This window comes from Lasiodiplodia theobromae, assembly GCF_012971845.1.
Source record: "Lasiodiplodia theobromae strain AM2As chromosome Unknown scaffold_4, whole genome shotgun sequence".
Lineage (NCBI taxonomy): Eukaryota > Fungi > Ascomycota > Dothideomycetes > Botryosphaeriales > Botryosphaeriaceae > Lasiodiplodia > Lasiodiplodia theobromae.
In genome coordinates, this window is record NW_023336530.1 from 728,415 (window position 1) to 748,812 (window position 20,398).

General features: G+C 54.5%; 4 protein-coding genes across 4 annotated transcripts; 2 read left to right on the forward strand and 2 right to left on the reverse strand.

Moving 5' to 3' along the window:
- Nucleotides 1–1,839: 1,839 nt before the first annotated feature.
- Nucleotides 1,840–2,703, reverse strand: LTHEOB_1647 (Mads box transcription factor mcm1 protein; the record flags this gene model as incomplete). The annotated part of the gene is made up of 3 exons (XM_035510371.1): nucleotides 1,840–2,130; nucleotides 2,187–2,321; nucleotides 2,446–2,703. The coding sequence occupies 3 exons, from the start codon at nucleotides 2,701–2,703 to the stop codon at nucleotides 1,840–1,842; spliced, it is 684 nt and encodes a 227-aa protein (XP_035366157.1).
- Nucleotides 2,704–4,500: 1,797 nt separating this feature from the next.
- LTHEOB_1648 (Tetraspanin) lies at nucleotides 4,501–6,021 on the forward strand (the record flags this gene model as incomplete). Its single annotated transcript, XM_035510372.1, has 4 exons — nucleotides 4,501–4,902; nucleotides 5,312–5,477; nucleotides 5,864–5,959; nucleotides 6,011–6,021. The coding sequence occupies 4 exons, from the start codon at nucleotides 4,501–4,503 to the stop codon at nucleotides 6,019–6,021; spliced, it is 675 nt and encodes a 224-aa protein (XP_035366158.1).
- Nucleotides 6,022–11,053: 5,032 nt separating this feature from the next.
- On the reverse strand, nucleotides 11,054–13,711 carry LTHEOB_1649 (uncharacterized protein; the record flags this gene model as incomplete). The annotated part of the gene is made up of 5 exons (XM_035510373.1): nucleotides 11,054–12,126; nucleotides 12,174–12,312; nucleotides 12,455–12,609; nucleotides 12,658–13,366; nucleotides 13,547–13,711. The coding sequence occupies 5 exons, from the start codon at nucleotides 13,709–13,711 to the stop codon at nucleotides 11,054–11,056; spliced, it is 2,241 nt and encodes a 746-aa protein (XP_035366159.1).
- Nucleotides 13,712–15,556: 1,845 nt separating this feature from the next.
- LTHEOB_1650 (ATPAse P-type K/Mg/Cd/Cu/Zn/Na/Ca/Na/H-transporter) lies at nucleotides 15,557–20,359 on the forward strand (the record flags this gene model as incomplete). The annotated part of the gene is made up of 4 exons (XM_035510375.1): nucleotides 15,557–16,006; nucleotides 16,062–19,022; nucleotides 19,075–19,304; nucleotides 19,354–20,359. The coding sequence occupies 4 exons, from the start codon at nucleotides 15,557–15,559 to the stop codon at nucleotides 20,357–20,359; spliced, it is 4,647 nt and encodes a 1,548-aa protein (XP_035366160.1).
- Between the last annotated feature and the right edge of the window lie 39 nt (nucleotides 20,360–20,398).

Sequence of the window (20,398 nt, forward strand, 5' to 3'; positions counted from 1 at the left end):
GGCGAACAGGGCGCAAGCAAGTCAACGGTCGGTTCAGCAAGCGAAAAAGGCTGTGGCTGGAACAAGGATGAGGATGCTTTGCTCGTTCCCCGTGCGGGCCTAGCCCTCTTTCCCATCTCCGTTCGCGCAGGAACGCAAGGACTTTACCGAAAGTAGGTGTGTGGGTGGGTGTGGGTGTGAGTCGTTCGCTGCTGATGAGCGGCTATCAATCATCAAGCTGGCCTTGGTTGGGGGGCCTGGTATTTGTGCTAGGCCGACGGAAAAGCCCCTTCTCTTTCCTTTCTCTTTTACGATTGGTTAGGGGAGGAAAAAAAACGGAGGGAGCTGTTGGTAGTTCTTTGGTTCGGATCGCCGCTGCTGTAGTTCTCCCCAACCCTACCGTAAGAACAAACGTCTTGATGCTTAACGACGAGGGATTGATTGCTTTGATGCACCACGTACAACCAGTCTCCGAGCTTCCAGCGTAATATACGAGTGACTTGTACCAAAATGCCGCCTAGTAGCCCCAAGGCATTTCGACCCATCCGTTGGTTGACGTGCATCAACGGAAAAAAACCCACTCACTACAACACCCATCGACCTTCCGAACGATCTCCGACCGTAGCACGCTGCAAATCATCCTAAAAGAGAAAGAAAAGAAAAATGAAACGCTCCAATCACAGTCCTTCAGGACTAACGCGTTGAAGAGTAAGTCAACCAAATAATGAAGGGACCGAAAATAAAAAAAGAGTAGACAAACATGTTACAAAACAGACGAGCGGAAACACAACGTGTCTCTCTACTACGAATGCAGCCACATTACGCGGGGAGAAAAGAATGCTGGTTATCTGCATTCAGTAATCGTTCGCTATGCATTCTCAGGTGGGCATGGTCAGGTACGAGCAAAGCTTAAACGCCAAATGTCAAATGCCACAGGAAAGAACCTTACCAGCGGCACGCAACCCACTCAACCAAGCTGTCAAACTCTCCATTCTTCCGAAACGGGTAAAAAGCTTAAGTCGTCTTCGTTTGTCAGCCGAGAGGCAGACGTAAGATGACGTTAACCCGTTCGTCTTCGTCCCCTGAGGGAGGGGAAAAATGGTAATGACGTTGACAGGGTCTACATGATGAAGGCTTGACATCAACGCACGCGGTCCCATGCTGCATGTGATAGCTCATTATTACGCAAATTCATCGCGACATTGGAATTGTTTGACGTTACAAGGCACATCGACGTTTGATGAATTGCTTCGAATCTCTCTCGGCCAAGAAGAAAAAAAAAAGTAGAGATCCCACGCTACGTTCTTACACTCGTTCCCACAGGTTTCGGCATGAGACCATTCCGGGTATTATTCGTATGTTTTAAAGCGCAAAAAGGAAAGGGCAGTTGCAGAATAGAAGATGTAGGGGTGCTAAAGTTCCATGATGATGGGGTGTATCAAAAACCAAAACCTCCCTTCCTCCCAATCCATCTCCTTTGCCGATCGTGTCTCGCAAAATTAGACGCAAGGCCTCGCCAGCGGACGAAGATAGATAATGCTGAATGGAATTCGCATCTGGTGCGCAACGAGAGACGTCGAAATGGAGTGGGGGGAATGGCAAAAGCAACGCAAAGAAGAAGAAAAACCAAGAGCAACCCCCGCACCGGAAAATGGACTCCTTCGGACACCAAGCAAGCCTCCCACCCATCCCATTGAGCAGATACATTTCCCGGTATATACGAGTGAGCAACGTACAGTCGCTCGATTACCTTTCGTATTGGGATTGGGGTATCGATTTTCCTTTGTAAACCAGCAAATTCCTGAATGTCGGAGTTTCTCCCCGTTGACATCGTAGGCACGTGTCCCATGAGCATTCGTCTTACGCCAGCTTCTGGTCCGGCGGATACTGTTGCGGGTGCCTGGGCATCCCCGCCTGCGGCGGCATGCCAGGGTACTGTGCGTTCGCATGCGACTGCTGCTGCAGGTAGTTCTGGTACTGCATGGCCTGAGCCTGCTCGGGCGTCATGTAGCCACCGGGCATGCCGGGCGCAGGAGGCATGCCGGGAGCACCGCGGGGCACCTGGTTGTGCTGGTCCTCGGGCGAGTCGCCGACGTTGTCGCCGTCGACGCCGTTCTCGTTGGTCGCAGGCTCGGGCGCGTTGAGGCAGGCCTGGGCAGAGGCGTCAGCATCCGTTTCAGAGGCGGCGCGGCGTGCGCGAAGCTTACCTGGATGAGGTTCTTGCCCTCGGGCTTGGTGACGAGCGGCTGCAGCTTGGGCGTGGTGAAGGTGTAGACGAGGCCGGTCTCGGAGACGACCAGGAGCAGCACCTGGGTGCCGGTGAGGACGGACAGCTCGTAGGCCTGCGGGCGAGGGCGGTTAGCACACGGGGTTGGCGGTCAATGGGGTCAATTGGCGGATGCGACGCGTTCGCGTCGCGTCGCGCATGGGCGCCGGTCAAAGCTCCTGGCGGGTGGGTTTGCTCACCTTCTTCATGATACCAGCCTTGCGCTTGGAGAAGGTGATGTGGCGGCGCGACTTGTCCTGGATGAACTTGATCTCAATCTTCCTCCTCTCGCGACCGGGCTTGTCGTCATCGTCATCATCATCGTCGGCAGCAGGGCGCGGGCGCTTGGTGCCGCGATTGGGGTCGGCCTGGGCGAGAGCGCCGTTGCCGTTGTTGGCAACGTCGTCAGTGGCCGAGGGCGACTGCTGCTGCTCGTGGTCGGTGATTTCGCTGGCCATTGCGGTGGTGGGTGGTGGTGCTAGCGGTGACGATTTGGGTATACTGTATTGCGATTTCCCGTTTGGACGGAGGCGGGCGTCGCAGTGGTGAGCGAGGCCGACCGAGGGAAAGCGGTTTGCTGAGCGGACCGAAAGAGCAGCGAATGCGCGTCGCTGCGACCAAGCCTAAAGCAACGTTCAGTTACGGATGGAAAAGGCAAGGCTGCTCAGGTAAAGGCAGACGGGTCGGGGCGGGCTGCGGTGCGGTGGCGGGCAAGGCAAGCAAGGGAATGCAGGACCGAGCTGGATTCGGGGCGTGCGGGTAACACAGAAGGGAAACAGCCATACCGAGTTCTGCTGGGCGACTTGGCTTCTGCCTTGGACTTGTACCGACCGGGGATGAACTTATTTTGCAGAGGTGTCTCAGAGAGGTAAAGGTTGGGTGAGAGATTGGGAAAAGCCGGACGGTGGGCAGTAGGTATTCGTTTCTTGTGGGCGGAGTGGAGAACGCGGCGGGCGAGCCAACCGGCGGCGCAGAAAGCGATCCTGGGCGCGCGAGCCACGGTCAGCCTACGGCCCTGCTCTGGCACGGCTGCGCGAATCGAGCGACGCGCAACCCAGCACGCCCGAGCCTGCGCCCGGCCGCCGACGATCGCGACCTGGGTGCCTGGCCTGGGGGCGCCGTCTTCAGCTGGCGGTGCGGCGCGGGCAGCGCTGCGCGCGGGCAGGCGCCAGGCTCGGGGCGCGCGCTGCGCGACGTGCTCGCTGGGCCGGCGGGGTGAGAGGGTTCGCTTACCTTGCTGTTGCGGTGCCTAGCGGGCGTCGTGTCGCTGCAAGAGAGTCGCTCACGGGCGGTCGCCGAAGGGGGATTAGGGTCGAGGGAAGCTGGTTAGGGCGTGCCGGAGAAAGGAAGGCGCCAGCTGCTTGAAATGGGCTAGCCATGCCGCTCCCCTCACATGACCCGCGGACCGGCATCCTCCGGGACCGAGGTGCAGCCGAGCTGCCTGTGAAACCCGCGAAAGCCCACGCAGCCGTTGCTGCTGGCCGTCGCCTGCTCCCGCGCGCTCTGACCGGTGCGAGGCACGACTCAGCCGGCGCCGCGCCCGCGACCGCGACTGCGACTGCCCCGAACCTGCGCCTGCGACGTGCGAGACTGCGCAGCCGCTGAAACGCAACGCTGCGCCAGCCCGGGCGCGCCTTCCGCATCCGACGCCGCCTCGCTTGCATGCCCTTGTTGATCGCGACTCAGCACCGCCGGCAGCACACCACCGCCCGCCGAGCCCTGCGAGCTCGCCGACTCGCCGACCAGCCAGCCTCTGCGACACCGCGCAACCACCGGATCAGGCAGTTCGATCACGCCCCTCAGTTGCACAAGAGAGATCCCTCTTGTCCTGCCGCAGCGCCGTGTGTTGCGCGATGCCCAGACGCCCGCCGCCTGCGGCTCCAGTCGCGGCCCGCTCTCGCAGCCAATGATTTGCTGCTGCTTGTCGCGCGCCTGAGACGTCCCGCGTTCGATCTCTCTCCACTGACACGTCGAGTAGCTTCAAGCTTGCGTCGGGCGCTTGCAATGCGTTCGCGCTTCCCTTTTCTTCGTGCTGCCGTTCTTCTCCTCTTCGACTCTGTTTCTTTTGGTGGCTGTATCTCTCCATCCTACAACCTTGTAATTCCCTCGTTCGGCCGGGTCGCAGGCGCTCTGCCGTTGTTCGTTCATTCATTCATTCTATCATTCCCTTCATTCGCCCGCCGTAGCCTCTCGCGCTGGTCGTCGAGACGAGCGTTTAATCCAATCCAAGCCGTTCTCAAGTCTTCTCCAACGCCATGGCGAACAAACTGATGCTCTCCTTCCTCGGCTTCGAGATCCTGTTTCTGCTGAGCGGCGGCCTGCTCATGGGCTTCGCCCTGTTCAGCGAGAACAGCATGCGCTCAGCACCAACGGCCGACAGTGTCGCACCGCACCTCTTGCTCAAGCGCACCCCCTTGACCGCCACCATCGTTAACGCCATCTTCGTTTTTGCCACATTCCTTCTGGCCCTACCTGCCATCTTCTTGCCCACTAACCGCGGCTGGCTGCGCTTCCACGGCTACATGGTTACCTTTTGCGGCACGTTCACGCTGGTTATTGGCGTCATCCTCTGGATCAACACGCTGCGGACGCGGCGCATGCTTGGGTCGATCTGGGCCGCTGAGGCTCCCGAGACGCAGAGCCTACTGCAGCAGAAGGTATGCAGCTGACTTCCACCACATGTCCGAAATAAGGCGGATTGGGGAGCGAAGATTATCCCGGCCTCGGTGGGATCCAGGGGACCCGTCTGGCGACTAGAGCCGCTCTGTTCATTGGACAGATGACTCGCCATTTGATGCCACATGATGCCAAAGGACCCAATAATCTCACCGCTGGACGGCCGTATCTTCGTTCCTCAATGCGTCTTACTCATACTTTTTCTTCCGCCGTTACACAGCCGCAACCCCCAACCTTTACTTTTCCGTAAATCCGCCTACATCTGCAATGTTCCCCACACGCGCCGCCATGCCGTTTCCCCCCGACCCACCCCTCCGTCTTTCTAGGCCCCAATGGGCCCAAGAAAAAAGGAATGCGCAGAAAGAGGAGCTAACGTTGCTCATTTTCTAGTTCAAGTGCTGTGGCTACAACAACCCGACCTCACCGCCTTTCATCACCGACGGCACATGCACGGATGCAGTAGTCGCGGCTGACCTAGGCGGTTGCATCGGACCGTTCAGCAGCTTCGCCAACCAGTACCTCGATGTAATCTTCACGGCTGCCTTTGGTCTAGTTGGTAAGTTGCGCTATTTTTCAGACCCCCTGCTTCGCTATTTCGTTTGGATTGTCCATGGACGTTCTGGGCTCGCCGATCCATGTCGGGTTAAACGGAAAGGTGGTTATCATGGGGATATTTGAAGTGGGCCGCCAAGACTTTTCGTCAAGAATGCTATTCAGTATTGAGGTTACGCAAGAGGAGGGCAAGATGGTCCGATGTGTACGAGCAGGCAAAATGAAGGATGGACATGACAGGATGGTGATAAGAGATATGAATGAGGCATTCGGATCGGCGTTGGGAACGGTCGATCCCGCAAGGCACCGGGGGGATCTCCTTCGGCACTCTTCATTTTTTCGGCCACATCGCCCCAATACTACCGATACTAACCAATTGCGTCTCAACAGGCCTCGATACTATCCTGCTCCTGTACATCGCCATGGTTCTCATGGACCGCGCCGAGCAGGCCCGCTACAGGCACATCGATGAGAAGAACGGCAACCGTGCGTAAAGGAGACCCGGCTCTAAGGACCTTGCAGCTAATACTGCTGCAGAATTTTATTAAGCGCACATGATATCATGCCGATGATCGTGAAGATACCAAGATTTAACAGAGTTGGAGTGGATAGGATCTGTTGTTGATTGAGGGGTTAAGAGTTGGAGATTGATCAGTTGGGATCTTGTTGCTCTGAAGCTGTTTCACGAGATTGTTGCGTTGGAAAGGGTGAATTTGACTGTTGGTCGTTGGACGAATGATTGGTCTGGTTTTTCGACGGGCTGGCTTCATTACTATATAAAAAAAAACAAGCAACTTTTGCTGGAGAGTGAAAATACGACGCGCTTTATGCCTGTGATTGTAAATCTTCCCATCTGTTCCAGTCATTTAGCCACCATATTTGGAGGTGGACCCTATGGTTTTCGGGGTAAAAACACAATTCTATGAGTGCAACGGAAGCAGCCTTAAACTCATGGATATGCTATGTCTGATACTGATATTGTTTTCCATTGGTTAGAATGTTTATCGGACAAGAAAAAAAAAACCAGGGCTTATTTCGCGTCATGATTTAATCGTGCAAAATATGCTGACTGTATGTGGAACTGGATAACAAATTTGGTATCAAACTCCTGTATGTCATCGTTTCTACTTGGTATTGTACCTTTCTGTCTCAATCCTTATACGCGAGGTTTCAAATGCTTGCTTTTCTCACGTTTCATCTACTATTTTCTTGAACCCAATATATGAAATGTCAGCATAGTAAAACTCTCGATTTACGCATACTGAAAACCGTAAGGGTTTCTGTCCACTGTAATTGAAATAAGACGTGGTCCCTCTCCCTATTAATAATTTGAATATCTCTTGTATCAAATCAAAGTCAATTATCTCTTTCACTTTACTGTTCTTTACATACTTAAGACGTTGCATTATAAAGTCCTGCATGAAATTGTGCCGTTGTCCATACTATTTCTCTTGCTTCCACCAGATCCAGACAGACTTACAGATTCTCCTTCTCTATCACACCGAGGTTTCCGTCCCTTATGTAACAATCACCGAGCCCCACGACCTCCTTGAAAGCTAGATACTCATTGCCACTTTCATCTATTGTCAGCAATGCTGACTCTACACCGCGGCTTCCACCTTTTATTATGGATACAGCAGTTAAGAAATCAGTGAGTGAATCCCCAATCTACGAGACTCGATGAGCCAGCCCGGCGCAGGGATGTCGAGTGCGGGGTGTCTGAGCTTGACGGGCAGGTAGAAGGCACCGGCCAGGCACTTGAAGTTCTAAACCCTTTCTTTCCGCTCTTGTTGTTGTCGTCAGTGGTGCTGATTGTTGTTCTCTGTTTGCGTGTCACCGCGCTATCCCAGAATATCAGTGGCGTCTCCCGGTGGACAACAACAACGGTGGCAACAGCGATGTTGTCCCATCCAGGCGGGACTGGAAGCACCTGAGTGAATTCGACCGGGCAGAAGAACAGCGGACGCACCAGCATGGCCTCCTGCCCTTGGGCCCCAACTGCCCTGCCACCACTCGCATGCCTCCCGCTGCCGCTATTTCTCCATTTCATGCACTCGCCACCAATCTGTTGTGCGACTGATACTACTCCGGCACCTGACGCTTGGCGTTCACCCCAGCACAGCAGTCCATTGGATGCATACCGCCCCGGAGCGTGCTTTTCTCCGTATCACGGTCATCAATTAACGCGATGACGAGATTCGGCGAGCGTCAACACCAGTGAGGTGGTCGTGTCATGAGCACGCCCGAAAGATTGTCTACACTGCCAGACGCTGACAAGTGTCTTGTCGCTGCTTAAAGTGATGGTGCGGCGGAATGTATTGATGAAGCTCGAGAAGAATGCGGTAGAGGTGTGGGATTCAAGGAAAAGCGGAATGGAAATTGTAAGAAATGTGGAACGAGATATTTAAACGTGGTACAAGGTGATTTCAAAATTTTTTTGCCGAGGCATTCATTTTTAGGAGTCATACTTGATATATACATCTATGTAATCTACTTCGGGACTCACGTCCGTGATCTACTTACACTATTCATATGACTGTGTTTTTAGATCTGTGTGGTACTGATTGGGTACCAATGAGATTTAGCCGTCCAGTCCATGATAGAAGTTGTGAGCCCAGGCCAGGGGCGAGAAGTGAGGTTGTGCTGTACGTCGAAGTAATGAGGTTGGGGAGCTGTGAGGGTGGTTGAGATTTTTATGGAGGATTGGAATTGAATAAATCGCATAGTGATTGTATTCAATTTATCTACCGGTCTTTTATAGACCAACCGGCTGGTTTCTGGCTTGTATACCTGGAATTTGCTGGAAGTTGACCTGTGGCCGGCTTGGTTTTCCATTATTGGAGGTCGCAATGCAACCCACGCTGGGGCGGATCCGGGGGATGGGTAGAGTGAATTTGTTCTCTAAGAGGCGCTCCGGAATAATGGCATGGTTAGGTGGATGGGCTCAGTTTGAGTTAGGGAAGAGAGAGAAGATTTAAATCGTACCTTTCAGTCGTGTTCTTCTTCATAGGGAGCAGTAACCCGGCGTTAACGATGTTAATGTACAGTACTCAAGGCTGTAATTCAACCTGAATCGGTGAGATCTCGTCAAATACCTGGGTACCTAGCCATGCAGTAGTTTGGTATTTTGTCATAAGTTCTGGGATTTGAAGGCAGTAGGTAGCCCTCTGGACATCACTATTCAAAGCGAAAAATGCGCATTCAATCTATCCAACAGTCACATCCCGTCGGGATCTGGAGCATATATCTTGTGCAAAATACGATGCCTTATCGCCCCAACATTTTGGTGCTCCCGAACCCCGGTAACTTGTCCCATACATGCACAGTTCCCTATATATGGTAAGTAATGTACCGCAGGCCTAAAGTTGGCCGAGGTACATGGGTTGCTCTTGGCGCAACATGTCAGTTTCGGGCCAGAGCACGGATTCCGTTACTCTTGAAATTATCAACGGGGGGATAACTTGCACATTTCCCATGGTAGAAATGCCAAGCAACGAGGTGTGTCTCTGACTGCTGAAAGTGTCCCTTGTACAGAAGTGCCTAGAGTCACACGGGAGCTGAGAAAATCAGCCACTCCAATGTCGGATCCAAGATGTTTCAGAAAATCACATGGTCCGTTCGTTTTTGACTCGTATGCTGTTCGTATGTTGCGATTGCCGTCTTCATTGCTGCCTACGTTCCAAGAAACGTCAGCTCCTACGTATGCTCAAGCTCTCCCCCACCATGTCCCAAAAATAGCACACGTATCTCGTATTGCTCAAGCCTTTTTTGTTCGGAATATTTTCATTATTGTTCACAAAAGCATACGTAGATTAATACGATGCCACTAAATTCTATGCAGTTCATAGGATCATAAAATTTGTAAAACCACTTAGTATATATTGCACACCGGCAACACCCTCTTTTCATGGCTTAGTAATACGGCATTGGCATCGTACTACAGCAAAGGCGTTGTGGCGGAGTGGTTATCGCGACAGACTAGAAATCTGTTTCCTTCGGGAGCACAAGTTCGAATCTTGTCAACGTCGAGTTTCTTTTGCCTCCTGGACACGTAGACCAGAAATTTCTTTTTTGGCGTTGAGCTGGTCTTGTTCTTGGACTGGGCCGTGTGTAGGTGGAGCTTCAGGGGCACGGATCATTTTCCTGCTCAACCTCAAACTCGTTCTCCTTAAGCTGAAGGACATGCCATTGAACAGCCATTTCATTATATAAAACGTCAAAATCTCACGTGTAGGAAGAGTAAGTAGGATGCTATCAGATGGCTATCTGTAGGTGGAATAGATGGATCAATTGATAGCTTGCTGTTGCGATTCTTTGGTGTTACGAGCAGCCATGTTGCAAAAGCGAGCATGCGAAAACAACGGCTTTCAAAAATTTCCATCTTATTCCCTCTTACTATGTATGAGCATGTAGTGCTGGGAATAGCTGGGCGCTTCGCGAGTTTCTATTTTGCCCATCGCTATGCGAGCGTGTGTGCTTACGAGCACTTGTCACAGAGCAACTGGGTATGTTTGCTCTCGTAGACACTCAATGCAGTCCCCTAATTTCAAACGGGCTTAGTTGCTTTGGATTGCAACGCTAGAAGCACCATAGAAGAAAGTGAGGCGTTAGGATGAGCATGGATGTGCCTGAAGAGGCTTAGACAAAACCGTCTGGCTAAGAGCCTCATGTATTGTCGCCCTGCTGCAAGAATCTCTGAACTGTCCCAGCACGCCTCGGACTTGGACCGATGTCGCTTAGATGCAGCGAACAAACCGAACAAAATTTAAAATGACTTCCATCTATCCGAGACCAAGCGACGAGCGCTTATGCAAGAAACACCTGCATACCCCAACATCACCATAAAGCAACCTCAAGGTGCTGTTTCTCAACAATTGGCATCTTACCGCCTTCTCAGCAGCAACGACCACTCTCAACCACCCCCACCGCCTTTTCTTCCGCTCTTACGCTCGTAAAAAGTCAATCGCGGCCCATCTCCGGGTCCCCCGGACATCCCCCTGAGATCTACCGAGCCGAGCAAGCGAGGACGAGAAAGGGAAAAAGGGACTCCACCAAGCCCACCGCAACTTCAGGGGTACGCCGGAAGTTCGTGTGGCCGGTCATTCCGAAGGATCGCCGAAAAGGATAGGGAAAAGAAAAAGGGTTCGAAAGTGATAGACTTCTAGAAGTAAAAACCGCTCCTTTCGATATTGCAAGTTCATAGACATCGTCCTTCATCTCCGTCCTCGCAAGTGATCCGGAGGAAAATTCGCGCAGAACGCACGGGAAACAAGAGAACACCGAAAGCCGAACGAGGGTTCGGTAATGAGGAGAAACTGAGGGAAAAAAAGAGGCTGTTCTTTCGTTATTCCAGACGCCTCGCGACCGTTACCGAAAACGCCACCAAGGATTAATACCCCATTATCACGGAGACGTCCCGATCCAGCCTATCCAGAAATAGTCACGGTTCCAGAACCCGGTCCATTTTGTCTTGGCCCTGTTCCACCCAACGCCGGTTTCATGCAATCAAAAGAAGCGGTCGCAACAGCAGGAGCGCGACTGCGCGCGGCGTATGTGGCCTCGCGGTCGCGGCCACGGCTCTTAACTCCCGTTAGCTTCCTGCTTGATGTCGTGGCCGACGTCGTTGTAGACGACTTTAACATCCTGGTTCACTTCGGCCGCGACCTGGTCTGCACACTCGTCGTCTGGCTCGCTCTTGATGCCGCCGTCCTCTTCCTTCTGGGGCGCATTGCCGTTGACTTCCTCGATGCCACCACCGCCGTTGCTGCCGCCTCCCGCTTGCACCCAGGATTTAAGGAGGCCTGCGCTTCGTCCGATGGAGTCTGCGAAGATGTCCTTACTGCTCGTCTCCCGGGTGCGTACGCTGGATTCGAGCCGGTAGACGAGTCTCTCCATGGTGCCCTTGGCTTCACTCATCCGGACGCTGTCCGTTCCAGATCCACGGATCTGCCCCATGATGCGGCGGATCGTGGCGGTGAGGGCATCGATGCCGAAGTTGAACTCGTCCTCGGCAGCCCGGGCCCCATCGCGGAGCTGCCGCGCAGTAGCATCACGAGTACGCCGGTCGACGCTGCGGAGAGTCTGAGTGAAAGCCCGGTCCGAGAAACCGCTGTCGATGGCGGTGTCCAGGAGGATGAACGCAGCGGTGACGTCGGCGTAGTCAGTGCTTCGACTGAAACGGAAAAGCGGATTGTGGGCGAGAGATTGGAGGACAGCGGGGAGGATGCCGGGGGCGGTGAGGGAGAGCGTCAGGGGTTTGGGGCTGTCGAGAAAGAAAGCGAGGGCGAGCCTGCGTTGGAATGTAGCCTCGCGTTGTGTCGCGAAAGGGAGGGACTGGACTAGCTGAGCTTGTAGGACATGGTTGATCAATCTGTCATCTTTGGGCCCATGGTTCCTAAAATTCTTGAATAAAATTTGTGAGACACGCCGCAAGGGCTCGCACTCGTTTTCAACAGATAGAGTGCGTAACATGGCCGTGATGGCCTCCTGGCATTGGGTTTGAGTGTATCCATCCTGGTGTACGCTGTCATCAAAGCTAAGCCGGATTAGGATCTCTAGCACGTATTCCGCTGTGGCACTTTGAATGTTGGGCGCCGCTCTTCTCAGGAATTCAAGCAATGGGCGGGTGCCATAAGGTATAGGTGTCTTTGGGTCTGCGGAAATCAGCGATGATAGTATACCGAAAGGGATTGCGACTAACCATGAGGAGACACCTCGATGGGTGATATTGGGACTGGCTCGCACTCGATTGTGATCGCTTCGTTCCTCACACCAAGTTTTTCAAAGAGGCCGGATACGGTTTGTTTGTCAAGAAGCTTTCGTACCTGTGGTGCGGAAGACTAATTTAATTAGCATAAAGCCTCAAGAGACGTTCTAACGGAACCCCCCACGGGGTCGCGAATAGCCATTTAGAGGGACCACCATTAGCTGCGTCTGAGCGCCTGTTTCAATGCTGCGGATCAACCAATGGAAGTGACTTACATCTAATACATCTAGATACGCGTCCGTGAGACTTTCCTTCTGATTGTGGCAGAGCTCGTTGATCATCCACATGACAACCTCGTCGGGCAGAGTTTCTTCGTAGACCCTGCTCTTTATGATTCCCGAAACGAACATCGCATCGCGGGTGGAAGGTTCTGATGTGTGTAAACTTTTGCATCAGCACAGGGAGCGGGAAAACCCACCGATCAGCCTTTTATGCCAGCCTTCATTAAACAGACTTTGCACCGGGAATTTTGATCTTGATCGAGCTGCTTTTTGGTCGCCACTGGCTGCGAAAAATCGCCAGACTTGATCAGTTTCGAGCGCCTCGGTTCGTTTGAGGGCCTCAAAAGTTCTCTGTGCGCCCTCGTCGTCCCCCAAAGCGGCACTGAGGCCTTCTTTTGTAAGTCTGCTGTTTTCCTTGCTCTCTTCCTCTGCCTGCTCTGCCGCTTCCGCCTTTTTCTGGGCTTCAAGAACTCTTGCCTCGGCATCCAAGCCTTTTTGCTTCGCGGCCACCAGCTCTGATAGCTTGTGTCTGGACTTATCGCGCGGGGCTACTATAGACTTGAATTCTCGTTTGGGCGGCGCGCGTTTGAAGTAAGAGCGTAGGCCGTACGTTGACCGAGCCTTGTCCTCCTTTGGTTTCATTGCGGGTCTTGATTCTACCGGCGGATTTTGCGCACGCCGCTTCTTACTGAGTATTGTGCTCAAGTCCTCCAGTTCCGAGTCGGAGTCTTCTTCCTCCTCACTGTCCGAAGTGCGCACAAGAGCCACGCCATCTCTCATAACGCGCTTGCTAGCGGTTGAAGACTGCGATGGCTGTGTAGTCGGGAGCGACGAAAAGGATGAGCTGAGAGGTGAGCCATGATCTGCACCGCGAGCGCTCCAGTTGTTCATCTCGCCCATATCATCCTGCGGCGATGAAGCATGGGGTTGAAGCTGAGACAAGGCCGGTTTGCGGGAGGAATTATTTTGGAGCGGAATGGTAGGCGGCGAAATGTCTGGGCGCGGTGCAGGTGATGGTGCAGACCGCTCTTTCGCATGGTCGCTAGATGGCAAACGTGGGCGTTTGCTAGAATCTAAGTAGCGTACATCAGCGAGAGTGCGGCGCGTGGTGTGGTCGGAGTTCCCCAGACCTAGCACACTAAGAGAGGGAAAGGATGAGCCCCGGTCGCGACGCTCCTCGGATAGTGCGCGGACATTGCTGGGCTCGGTAAAGGGCTTGAAGAAGTTTGTGATGTTGCCATTGCGCTTCATTGCTGCAGGCTGCCGTTGGGTGTCAGCGCGCCTTGGTGGGCTGTCGGCTGCGAGGGACGCGGCGCGCCGACGCGATCGCGACGGCACGTGAGAAACGCCTTGGCCCGCGCCCCGAGCATCGGCCTGCCTGAGGCATGTGAGTCATGTTGACACATGCTTAACGCCCCAGCCGGGCTCCTATTCTGGGCGATCGGCTAGGACCATTGTACACCAGTGGCTGCACAGCCGCTGACATCCGTGTATGTAAATAACAACAACAACTGGACTCCCACGGTCGGCGGGTGCGAGCGGCTTACGGCAGACGAGCCACAGGGCTGCGACGGCGTCCCGGGGCTTGTCCCGTCCGCGCAACGGTGGTGCCGAACGGGCGTTGAAACACCGACGCAGGGAATCCTGGGCCGGCACAGTGTGTAGCACTCGCAAGAAAGGACCGACGAGCCGGCGCACCAGCAGGCGGGCAGGGCTCAGAAGCACTGGCCGTTGCTTTTGCGTGCTACGTACCGTACCTTGACGACGCCGTCTCCACGTAGCTGCAACAGGCTGACGTGACCGCTGCCCGCGCTTGCAATCCTGCTGATCTCGCAGTGCTGCTCCCTGCCGACTCCCTACGTCGCCGATATTGCGACAAAAGAAGCAGCTCGGCAGTCCGGCCGAGTCATATGCGAAATAATGCAGCTGCCGCCTCGAGGGCAGATCCGCCCTCCTGTTTCCGCCGCGGCGGACGAGGGCGGCGGATGCACGGGGCTTCCGAGCCGGGGGCGCTGCTAGCCTCTCCACGATGGTTTTGCTACGGTGCGCGAGCTCGAAATAGCTGCGGCTGCGAGGGATGACGAAGCCCCGCGGCCCCCTAGCAGCCGGGACGGCGGGCACGATCGCAACTGCAGGAACTCGAGTAACCCGAGTAACCTGCGCGGGACACTCGGGGCTGCGACTTCGCCGCTGCAATCTCTCGGATCTGGGGCCTGACGGCAGCAGCAGAGGCGGCGTGCGCATCCCACCAGATCGCCGGCGTGCGTTCGTGAGGCCCTCGCCGCGCTCGTTACATGACACAGCGGCCGTGACCCACGCCGCTCAGATCGTCATCTAATCTTCAAGGGTTTGCGCTGAGCCTCGTCCATCCCTGAGCGTTGTTTTGGCAGTTGGTAGCCTGCCGTCAGCACCTGCGCCTGCCCTCCAGGCATTGCGGGCGCCCTTGGCACCGGGGCGCGGGCGTGTCAGGAATCAGGCACGGCAATAATAACGCGGGCGCGCGCCTCCTGGGATTACGCTATGCATCACACTGCTGCACCTGCACAGCGCGCGCTCCGGACCTTCGGCTTCACGACGTTGCGGGCGGGCGCCAATCTGATTCTCGGCCGGCCACCTTTCCCGGGCGAGACGTGAGGCGTGCAGAGCTACGACACCAGCATCATAGAAACGCACCCAAGCCCGCCTCCCTTCCGCTCACAGCACCACGAGCGCCCCGGCGACAGCCCTACCCTATCTCTAACGCGTTCCGACCCCGACCGTCCCGCATGACTGGCCGACCGCTCTGCGCGCGCTTTTGACATTCCTTGGGCGCCGATTTTCGCGACTGCTTACAGAATCCGTCTGGCCTTAATTCCGGCCTAACCGACAATCGCCGCCGCCAGCTCCTCCACACTCTTCCACGCTCGCTCTCCATCGCTCGCTGCTCTGCGACCGTCGGATCGCCCCATCCACGCCCACCCGACCCTCGACATCGCTTCCACTCTGTTGTCCACCGCCTTGCGACGCTCCTGACCAACTCCGGCCCAGGCCGGCTGATCGCCGCTGCGTTCCTCTCGGCCCCCGGGCTTCTGTTGTCAGGCCGCCACCACAACAACAATGGTGTCCCAGAACCCCCCAGAGGACAGCGAGATCTCGAATCCCGTCAAACGAATCCGTTGGGCTACCCATCGCGTCCAGGGAGAGCAGGGCAACAAGAAACGCGAGTCGGTCTTGGGGCGCTTGCACAAGCGCATTGGTTCTGGAGGAAATGAGAAGCGGGACGAGGCGGAAGGACACCCGGAGAGCAAAGAAACTCCAGGCGCACCGAGTGATGAGAATGCGACCGTGTCCGATGCGAGCGATGAAGGCGAGGGTGGCCGCACCGTCTACTTCAACATCCCGCTGCCGCCCGAAGCCAGGGACGAGGAAGGCCACCCGCGCGTCTCGTATGTGAGAAACAAGATCCGAACCGCAAAATACACGCCCCTCTCCTTCGTTCCAAAGAACCTTTGGCTGCAGTTTCACAACATCGCCAACATTTATTTCGCCTTCATCATCATTCTCGGTGTAAGTATCTGGATCAACTTTTGGCCCCGGCTGCGCATGCTTACGCAGCTTACAGGCCTTCTCTATTTTCGGAGCCTCGAACCCCGCCCTCAATGCCGTTCCTCTGATCGTCATTCTCGCCGTCACGGCAATCAAGGATGCCATCGAGGACTGGAGAAGAACGGTGCTCGACAACGTGCTTAACAACGCTCCGGTGCACAGGCTCGTCGATTACGACAATGTCAACACTGCGGAAGACCGCGTTGGACTTTGGCGACAGTTCAAGAAGGCGAACACGAGACTGATTCAGATGGTCTGGGGTTTGTGGAAGCAGAGGAAGAACAAGGATAGCAGTGGCAAGGGCAAAACTTATGCGGAAAGAGCACTGGATGAGTCGCGGCCGTCTATTGAAACCCGGAGGTCATTCGCTTCCCATCGCGACTCGCACATTTTCAGGAAGAGCGACGATGGAACACCCCTCGGCGAGCCGAATGCCATACAAATGACACCTGTACCCTCCCCTCTTCCAGGTCAAGGAAACGGCGGATCGGACCAACCTACTTTTGAGGGCATCCACCCGGGACCGAAATCGGAGAAGCCCGCCGCTGAGCCAGCGTCCAAATTCTACGGAAGCATCATCAACCCATTCCGAGATGCACCCAACAAGGCTCGCTTCAAGAAGGATTACTGGAAAAACGTCCAGGTTGGCGATTTCGTGCGTTTATACAACGACGAGGAGGTTCCCTCTGATATTGTGGTCCTTGCCACTTCGGATCCGGACGGCGCATGCTACATTGAGACCAAGAATTTGGATGGAGAAACTAACCTCAAAGTCCGACAAGCGCTTCACGCCAGCCGGAAAGTTGTCCACGCTAGGCAATGCGAGAAGGCTGAGTTCTTCATCCAGAGCGAACCTCCGCACGCGAACCTGTACGCTTACTCCGGCGTTCTCCGCTGGAACGAGCATGACTCTAGGGATCCGCAAGCGCCCACTACCGAAATGGCGGAACCAATCAGCATCAACAACCTCTTGCTTCGTGGGTGCACCATTCGAAACACGGACTGGGTTCTGGGTGTCGTCATGTTCACTGGAGAAGAGACCAAGATTATGCTCAACTCTGGAATCACTCCCAGCAAGCGTGCTAAGATCTCCAAAGACCTGAACTGGAACGTCATCTACAACTTTATCATTCTTTTCGTCATGTGTTTGGTTGCCGGTATTGTTCAAGGTGTGACTTGGGCTCAAGGCGGCAATTCGCTAGACTTCTTCGAGTTTGGCTCCTATGGTGGCAAACCTTCGGTCGACGGTTTCATTACGTTTTGGGCAGCAGTCATCCTCTTCCAGAACTTGGTGCCCATTTCGCTTTACATCACCCTCGAGATCATCAGGACGATCCAGGCCCTTTTCATCTACATGGATGTCAACATGTACTACGAAAGGCTGGATTACCCGTGCACGCCCAAATCATGGAACATTTCGGACGATGTCGGCCAAATCGAATACATCTTCTCCGACAAGACCGGAACGCTGACCCAAAACGTCATGGAGTTCAAGAAGTGCACCATCAACGGCGTGCCCTACGGCGAGGCTTATACGGAAGCACAGGCTGGATTGCAGAGGCGACAAGGTATCAATGTGGAAGAAGAAGGTGCCCGGGCTCGTGCGCAGATTGAACAGGACCGCATAAGAATGATCGAGATGCTGCGAAAACAGCACGACAATCCCTACCTTCGTGATGATGATATCACCTTCGTCGCTCCCGATTATGTTGCTGATCTGGGCGGTGAAGCTGGAGAAGAGCAGCGCCGCGCAAACGAACGATTCATGTTGGTACTCGCTCTGTGCCATACTGTCATTACTGAGAGAACGCCCGGCGACCCACCCAAAATCGAGTTCAAGGCCCAGTCCCCCGATGAAGCTGCGCTTGTGGCGACCGCTCGTGATGTTGGCTTTACGGTCCTTGGCAGAGTGGACGATGGTTTGATTGTCAATGTCCAGGGTGAAGACCGGAGATTCCAAATCCTCAACACTCTCGAGTTCAACTCTTCGCGTAAGAGAATGAGTGCAATCATGCGCATGCCTGATGGAAAGATCATGCTCTTTTGCAAGGGTGCGGACAGCATCATTTACTCGCGGCTGAGAAGGGGCGAGCAGGCCGAACTTCGCCGGACCACTGCGGAACATCTTGAGATGTTTGCTCGTGAGGGTCTGCGCACGCTTTGCATTGCTGAAAGGGAGCTGACCGAGGAGGAATACCGGAACTGGAACTTGCGTCACGAAGCCGCCGCAGCGGCCGTTACCGATCGCGACCAGAAGCTTGAGGAAGTTGCTGACAGTATTGAACGCGACCTTATGCTTTTGGGAGGCACGGCCATCGAGGATAGACTTCAAGACGGTGTCCCGGATGCCATTGCTCTGCTTGGCAGAGCCGGAATCAAGCTTTGGGTTCTCACCGGCGATAAAGTTGAGACCGCCATCAACATCGGCTTTTCCTGTAACCTCTTGGACAACGACATGGATCTTATTGTGCTCAAGACCGATGAAAGCTTAGAAGCGGCCGAAAAGGAACTTGACAAGCATCTGGCGATATTCGGTATGACTGGCTCAGACGAGGAACTGAAGGCTGCCCAGAGCAATCACGAGCCTCCGGACCCGACCCACGCCATCGTCATCGACGGTGACTCGCTGAAAATGGTGCTGGATGACACGTTGAAGCAGAAATTCCTGCTTCTCTGCAAACAATGCAGGTCCGTTCTCTGCTGCCGTGTCAGTCCTGCCCAGAAAGCTGCGGTTGTCGAAATGGTCAAGAATGGACTGGACTGCCTTACCCTCTCCATCGGCGATGGTGCCAACGATGTGGCTATGATCCAGGAAGCTCACGTCGGTGTTGGTATTGCTGGTGAGGAAGGCCGAGCGGCCGTCATGTCCTCGGATTATGCTATTGGCCAATTCCGCTTCCTCACTCGCTTGGTTCTGGTTCACGGACGTTGGTCTTACCGCAGGTTGGCCGAGACCATCGCCAACTTCTTCTACAAGGTGAGAATTTTTGGACATTCATAAGTGACTTTCCTGTGCTAACGAGATGCAGAACTTGGTTTGGACGTTCGCCCTTTTCTGGTACCAGATCTACGATAACTTCGATTGCGCTTACATCTTCGATTACTCGTACATCATCATGTACAACTTGGCGTTCACGTCTCTGCCAGTCATCCTAATGGGTGTGCTCGATCAAGATGTGGATGACAAAGTTTCGCTTGCTGTCCCCCAACTTTACCGCCGCGGTATTGAGCGCAAGGAGTGGACGCAGACAAAATTCTGGTGGGTACTGAGCAACCGAGTGACCATTACTTTGTTAATTTCTTTGCAGGGTGTACATGATCGATGCTCTGTACCAGTCGGTTATCGTCTTCTACATGGCCTACCTCCTCTTCATTCCAGGCAACTTCCAGAGTTCAAACGGTCTCGATGTCGCGGACAACAAGCGCATGGGTATCTACATTGCGAGCGCCGCCGTCATCGTCGTCAACGTTTACATATTGATGAACACGTATCGCTGGGATTGGTTGATGTTGCTCATTGTCGCGATCAGTATCCTGCTGATCTGGGCCTGGACCGGTATTTACACCGCTTTTGACGTCGGTTTCACTTTCTACAAGGCCGCACCGCAGGTTTACGGGCAGCTAAGTTTCTGGGCTTTAACACTACTCGGAACGGTTGTGTGCATTCTACCCCGCTTTACGGCGAAGTCGATCCAGAAGATTTATTATCCCCTGGATGTCGACATTATCCGAGAGCAAGTCGTTCAGGGTAAGTTTGACTATCTCAAGGAGAATGACTCGTTCATCCCCCCTCCTCCTCCCATGGATTCGACGGAGAAGATCAATTCGATGTCTTCGTCGGAGCTCTCCAAACCAGTCAACAAACCTGAGCGCAACACCATGTCGTCGATTCCCGATGATGAACGGCCGATATACCCACCCTCAGTTGCACCAACCGCAACGACTCATAACCCGAGGAGTCAGAACGGAAGTGACAGCACCAACTTCACCGGACCGCGGTTGTCTTGGCCGGAACAGCAGCATCAGCAGCATCAGCAGCAGCAGCAGTTGTCGCCGCATGACCGGCTTACAGAAGACCAGCTAGGTGAAATGCGCCCATCGATGGATCGACCGAGACCGTCAATGGACCGATCCAGACCATCGTACGAGCGAGCAAGAGCGTCGATGGACAGGATACGGCACAGTTTCGAGGCGAGCAATGACTTCACGTCGGCCGCACGGCTGAGCAGATTAGAAAGCAGCTACTCGGGACCATACACGATCGACCCGGATCCAACGACAGGCCCGGATCCAACGATAGGCATGGCGCGGTGATAGCTGAGGGGTAATGCCAGCACGAGCTTCTGTAAATGT